This window comes from Psittacula echo (assembly GCF_963264785.1).
Source record: "Psittacula echo genome assembly, chromosome: 26".
Classification (NCBI taxonomy): domain Eukaryota; kingdom Metazoa; phylum Chordata; class Aves; order Psittaciformes; family Psittacidae; genus Psittacula; species Psittacula echo.
This window is the reverse complement of record NC_137761.1, coordinates 1,452,600-1,459,194: the sequence shown is the minus strand read 5'-3', so window position 1 is coordinate 1,459,194 and position 6,595 is coordinate 1,452,600. Positions and strand designations below refer to the sequence as shown.

At 60.5% G+C, this 6,595-nt stretch overlaps 1 protein-coding gene across 1 annotated transcript; it reads right to left on the bottom strand.

The window, feature by feature from the left end:
• Positions 1–402: 402 nt before the first annotated feature.
• PSMD4 (proteasome 26S subunit ubiquitin receptor, non-ATPase 4) lies at positions 403–6,392 on the bottom strand (the record flags this gene model as incomplete). The annotated part of the gene is made up of 10 exons (XM_080635153.1): positions 6,306–6,392; positions 4,876–5,016; positions 4,425–4,539; positions 3,782–3,868; positions 2,136–2,204; positions 1,743–1,958; positions 1,547–1,655; positions 988–1,119; positions 680–747; positions 403–570 (listed from the first exon to the last, which is right to left on the bottom strand). Exons 1-10 carry the CDS (start codon positions 6,329–6,331, stop codon positions 403–405), a joined length of 1,131 nt encoding a protein of 376 aa, XP_080491279.1. The 5' UTR covers positions 6,332–6,392.
• Between the last annotated feature and the right edge of the window lie 203 nt (positions 6,393–6,595).

Below are 6,595 nucleotides of genomic sequence, written 5' to 3'. Positions count from 1 at the left end.
TGGCTCAACCGCCTCCTCCCATTTGCTGTCACTCGGGGGGGGGGGAAGAGCTGCACAAGGCTCAGCCCCTTGGGTGACGACCCCGCCACTCACGCACCCCCTCACCTCCCCATTGGCTGACCCCACAAAGCCCCGCCCCTCCGCGCTCTGCTCCCCACCCCATTGGCCCCCCTCCCCGCACGCGCTCAGCGATTGGCTGTCTCTGCTGCCCATCAACCGCCAAGCCCAGCCCCCAGCGTCCTGGTAAACATCTCGCGGGAGGGCGCGCAGGGGGCGGGGCTTCCCCGGGCACGTGTTTGGGACGCGCCCCCCACCAAGGCCGGGACAGCGCCGCCCATAGAAGCCTTTATTGCCCCTCTGCAGCAGGGCCCCCCCCGGGACCGGGCACCCCCCCCCGGCCCCTCACTTCTTCTCCTCCTCCTTCTTGTCCTTGCTCTCCTTGGAGGCCTGCGAGGCCAGCGAGCCCATGGCGTTGCGGATGGCCTCGTTGTTGGGGTCCACGCCTGGCAGGTTCTCCAGCACGCTCTGCAGGAACTCGGGGTCCTGCATGACGTCGTAGTCATCCTCCTCCTGCAGGGACAGGGAGGAGAGATGGGGACAGCCCGGGGCCTCCTCCTCCTCCTCCCAGAAGGAGAGGGACAAGGGTAGGATGGGATCCATGGCCAGGATTGAAGCGCACCTTAGTGGGTTCGGAGGTGTCCATGGCTGTGCTGCTGTCCACTTCTGCTGCCTCAGCCTGGGCAAACTCTGGCAGAGGAGAGGGACAGTGGAGGCAGAGGATTCACACATCCACAGCCTGCCCACAGCGCAGGGGAGCGACCCTTGCACCCACCCCAAGTGTTCAGAGAGGGCTGGACCTCGCCTCCCAGACTTGGGGTCCCAGCATCACTTCGGGGCAGGTTGGGCGTAGGGGCCAGTGGCTCCATCCCTGGAGGCAGAGGACCTGCCTCTGGGCTTTTCCTTTGGGAATGGGCTCCAGGCACTCACCTGCTCCCTGCAGAGACATCTGCATGGCGTAAGCAATCTGCTCCTCCTCCGTCATGCTGCTGAGGTCGGGCAGCCCGGCCCGGCCAAACTCCTGCTGAGTTATCGTCATCTTCAGCAAAGCATCGTCCGAATCTGCACAGCCAAACCCCTGCTCATGAAGCAGCAATGGGGCTGCTCCAGTGGGTCCAGCGCCCCACACAACCCCTGTTCCCACTCACACACGTGGCCTTGCTGGGGAAGGGGACTGGAGCGGAGCCACTGCCCACACTACCCAGGATACCCAGGACACCCAGGCCAGGAATGGGGCAGTTTGGAGTTCCAGCAGAGGCAGAGGTGGCTCCTCAGCTCGCTGCAGGTAAACTGCCTCCCTCCAAGGTGCCAGGGGCATAACCCAGCTCCTGCCTCGCATCCCAGTGGCTCTGGGTGCTGCCACACTGCACAGAAGGGCCCTGCCAGAAGCAGAGCTGCATCCCACGGAGTCAGGCAGGGCAGCCTTACTGCCACAGGAGCCCTCCCCAGGGAACATCCTGCCTGTGTATTCCCTGGCTCAACTCCTTACCATCCCCAGCAGTGGCTGCTATCCCAGCCTCAGCCGCAGAGGCAGCTGCAGCCCTCCTGGCCTCCTCCTCTTGCCGCTGCCTCTGCTCCTCCATGGAGACACGCAGAGCCTGCAGAGATGGGGCCAGGCAATGAATGAGCTGAGCCAGGCAGAGCAAGCTCAGCCCACAGCCGCCCTCCACATCCCCATCGCTCACCAGTGCCAGCTCCGGGTCTGCACTGGGGTCCACCCCAAACTCAAAATCACTGGCGCCCAGGCCCAGCATGGCACCGCCCTCCCCGGCCAGGATGGGGGAGCTGATGAGGGCATCAGCCAGGCTGGGCCCCGGTGGCACCGTCACCAGGTGGGAGCCGGTGCCATCTTTGCCGTTTAAGGTGTTGATGAAGGCAGTTAGCTTGTCTGTGTTGGCTTCCTAGGGTCAAAGAGGAAGGCTGGGATTAGCTTTGCCTGGAGATGCTACTCTCCACTGGGGCAAGTGCTGAGGAGATGGAGACTCTGAGAGCTCCTCATATCCTGAACAAGGGCTTTGGGTCGGGAAGGATTCAAATCCCGCCTTGATCTTATGCCAGAAATGTGGCACAAGTCTCACCTCTTCTCCAAAATTGATGATGTCCACGTTGACCTTCTCTTTCTTCAAACGCTTCGCCAGTTTCACCAGCTGCAGTGAGAAAACACCACGGCGTTAGCTTGAATTTTGGCTCTTAGGCATTGCCCCGGGTTCAGCAGTGGCAGTCATTTCTCTCCTTCTTAGCAGCTGGTGCTGTGCTGTGGTTTCGACTTTCAGCCTGGGAACAGCGCTGATAACACCGATGGTTTTAGCTGCTGCTCAGTAATGTTGACTCTGACCAAGGACTTTGTGAGTCTCATGCTCTGCCAGGGAGGAGGGGAGGCTGGGAGGAAGCAGAGACAGGACACCTGACTTGAGGCCGACCCCTCGGCTTTTGGAGTCAGGGATACAGAGGATCTGGGGCCGGCTGTACCCCAACTGAAAAAGAGATCCTGACAGCTGAGACTGCTGAGACGGCAGAGCCCAACGTGGGGAGCTGTGGTTTAAACCCAGCCGGTAACTCAGAACCACGCAGCCGCTTGCTCGCTCCCCCCCTTCCTCCCCCCTCTCCCAGAGGGATGGGGAGGAGAATGGAAAGATGGTACCTCCCATGGATTGAGATAAGAACAGTCCAGTAACTGAGGTATAACACAAACCACTGCTGCTACCACCAATAATAATGATAATGATAAGGGAAATAACAAGGGAAGAGAATACAACCTCTCACCACCCACCGACCGATACCCAGCCTGACCCCAGCAGTGATCTGGGCCTTCTGGGTAACTGCCCCCAGTTTATATAGTGAGCCTGACATGCTGTGGTATGGAATACCTCTTTGACTAGTTTGGGTCAGGTGTCCTGTCTCTGCTTCCTCCTGCCTTCCCCTCCTCCCTGGGAGACCACGAGACTCACAAAGTCCTTGCTGCCAAGTAATGGTTACTCCAACCAACTAAAACCATCGGTGTTATCAGCATTGCTCCCAGGCTGAAAGTCAGAAACACAGCACTGCACCAGCTGCTAAAAAGGAGAAAAATGACTGCTACTGCTGAATACAGGACAGGCATCAGAAACCAGACAACAGCACTAAGGAATTCAGTCCTGGAGGCCCAAAGCCCAAAATCAGCTTCCCAGTTTCAAGGCCTCGCAGCAGGAAAGCGTTTGAGGTATTTTATCTCTCCATGGGCACAGCGCCCAAGGGCCTGCGAGGCAGCAAGAGGGACCTGTTCCTGCCCAAGCAAGAAACTATCCCCATCAATGGGGGCAGTAGGAGCCTGGGACGGGCAGCACCTCCTCCTGTTCCGGACCTGTTCTCTCCAAGAGACCCAGAACATGTGCATTAACTTCAGCTGAGTTAATTCAAATGCCAACACAACAGCATCTTCCCAAGGCTGAGAGCAACGTTTCTGCACAGGAACATGGATTTCCTTCCCCAGCTCCCCAGGCAAAAAGCCCAGAGTGCTTTATGTGACAGCCACAAGCCAGGAGGTGCAGGCTCCCCCTGGGAGCTGTGGATCTGTCCTTGGCTCAGGCCTGGCTGTGCCCAGGGATCTGGCCCTCCCTCTGCTCCCAGCTGAGAACCGCTCTGCTCTGGGGATTAAAGCCTTACCCCTAGTACAGGGCAAGCAAATGTGTGGTTGCAGGTAGAGTGCAGAGCATCCCCACCACGCTCTCCTTTGCCCATTACTCACATCTTTCTCGTTATCTTCCACAGGGCTCCCCACAAAGGCAATGATTCGCATCTTGTGGTTCTTGCCTTGGCGATGCTTCAAAGCCAGCTGCAAGACAGAAGCTCTATTGTACCTGAGGAGCAGCCTGCAGGTAAAGAGGTGACCAGCTGTCACCCTGATACTTCTCCTGCTGTGCAGGAAGGCTTCAGCTGAATGCCAGGAGAGACTTCTCAGCAGCAAGTTCCCAAGTGCCATCAAGCAGCACGTCCCAAGGGCCTCCCTGTTCTGGAAGTCATGGCTGGGGTGGGAGCTGTTTGTTGGCAGGGAGACAGAGCAAGAAAACAGGATAAAGAGGAGGCCATGTCCCGGGGGCTGCTCTCCTCGGGGTGGGAAGGGCTCTGCAGCTCAGCTGCATTTCTGGTTCCTCCAAAGCAACCCAGCACCAGGCTATAAAACTTGTGAGCTTTTAGACTGGGTTTCCTCCAGGAGGTTCCATCTGCAGACAGGGAAAGTGAGGCAAAACCAAACTGATTTGCTCAAAAAAGCAGGGAGAGAGCAAGATTTCTGTCGCTGAGCCACGCGCAGGACAGGGAACGTAAGAGACACACGGAGGCAAAAGCAACGACAGAGGAAGGAGCAGACTCGCCCCTGGGAAACCACTTACATGAGCGACTCTGATCCCTGTGCAAAAGGTAATCTTCCCTTTGGGCTGCACCGTGTGTAGCTTTGAAAGGATCCGGCCCGTGTCTGGAGTGAGCGTGGTCAACACCTCACAGTTACTGCAACGCAACCACATTTACTTCAGCCGCCTCTTTGGAAGTCTCTTTGTGAAACCTTCTATTTGCTACAGGGGGAAGAGCCTTCCCTGCACCCCCTGCCCCAGCCGATTTTAATGGACTCTGGCTCAGAAGTAGCTCAGAGGCCCTGGAGCTCCACACAAGAACAGAGGAATCACCCTCTTGGAGCCACCTGTGAGCTGCAGTGGCAGCTCAGCCCTTACTTAACCACCCTTAGGACCACCAGGGATGGAGCATTCACAACGTCCCTGGGCAACCCATTCCAGTGCCTCACCACCCTCACAGTAAAGTGATCTTCCTTAGATCCAACTTATATACTTGGCCAAAGTGATGAGCCCCACGTTGTTCTCGGGGTTGCTGCGGGTCTTCGAGTGGCAGACGATGTTGACAGCGTCCTGCTGGGCCTGCAGGCGGGTCGGGAGGAAGTCCCCATTCCTCATGTACTCGCTGTTGTCAACACTGGAACAGAGAGAGGGGGGTCTCAGCTCGCGGTGCACCCCCCAAGGGTGGGTTTTGGGACCCACGGGGCTGGGGCCACGCAGGCGGGCACGGATGTGTCCCAGGGCAGAGATGAATCCTCTCTGCATCCCCAGAGCTTTGCCTCGCAGGACAAACGCCCGGAGCTGGAAGCTCCTTTCCTTGCTGAAGGCAGAGGGGCCTGCGGGCAGCCACCACCTCAGAGCCCCGCTCCCTCAACACCTTCCGTGTGCAGCACAAAGCTCCGTGTCCATCGCTGCTGCGGGGTCTCCATCAGCACAAAACGCAGCTTTCCCAGGGCCCTCCTCCAAGGGCCACAGCAACAAGCCCGGGTTCCACAGCCTCCCAACGCGGGAGCCGGGGCCGGCACAACAACAGTGCCCCTGAGCGCCCATGGGCAGCGGCTGCACCACGATCCCTCCCCACCGCTCCATCGGACACCAAACGCAGCCCTGGGCGGGCAGGAAGAGCCTTCCTCCTATGGAGCCTTGGGGAAAGCGACCTGGGAAGGAGGTGCGGTTAAACAAGAGCTTGGGAGTTCGTTTTACGCCCAGGTTAAGGGCTCCCTGTGGAGCTCTCCCTGAACCCCTCGGGTTTAACACGAGGGAAAAGGTTCCTCCTGAAACAAACCCCCCAATCCCCATCTGTGACCGCGGTCCCCACCGCAAGGCAGGGAGCGAGAAGGAGGCCGTGGCCCTGGGCACAAAGACCTGGCTGAGGCCACCCGAGCCGCAGCTGATGGAGGAAGAGCGAATTCCTCCTGCTCTGCAAGGACAAACCCAGCTCCCTCAACACCGACTCTGAGCACCCCTAACACAGGCGCCGTCTGCTTCACTCAGCACCCCCCGCGCACCCTCCCGCTGCAGAGGGGCCGGGGCTCTTGCTCAGGGCTGGGGCTGCTCCCCTGGGAAGTGCCCCCAGTTTGTGACCAGCGCCGCCCCAGAGCCCCCTCCCGTGCCCCATCCCCTCCCAGCAGGCCCCTGCCACCTCCTGCGTGCGGCGCCCGCAGAGCCCCTTGACCCCCTCCGCCCAGCCCGGAGTTCTCCCCACCAAGGGCCCCGCTTTCCTCACCCCATTCCCCCATCCCCATCCCTACCCCTGCCCCTCCACCCCGGTCCTGCCTCCCCCAGGCCCGGCCTGGCCCTGCCGCTGCCCGGGATGACTCAGGGAAAGGCGCGGGGGCCCGGGCCGGCCGCGGGGGCTCGGGGCGGGCGGTGGCGGGACCCGGGGGCAGCCGGAGCAGGGCAGGCCCGGGGGGAGGCCGCGCTCACCAGACCATGGTGCTCTCCAGAACCATCCTGCCGCCCGCTCCTCGGCACCGGCACGGAGCCGAACCAACAAGGCGCCCGTCGATTGGCTCCACGCTACTGGCCAACCCCCGCTTCCCGTCTTGCGAGGTGAGTGGCGGAAGGAGGTGAGGGGCATTCTGGGAGTTGCAGTCCCAGAAAGGCCGTGACCTGACAACCCCCGCAGGGCCCGCTTCTTCCACCCCGGGTCCCGCACAGGGCTCTGCTCCTCTTCCCAACACCGCACCGGGGCCCCGCTCCCCCCCCGTACCCCA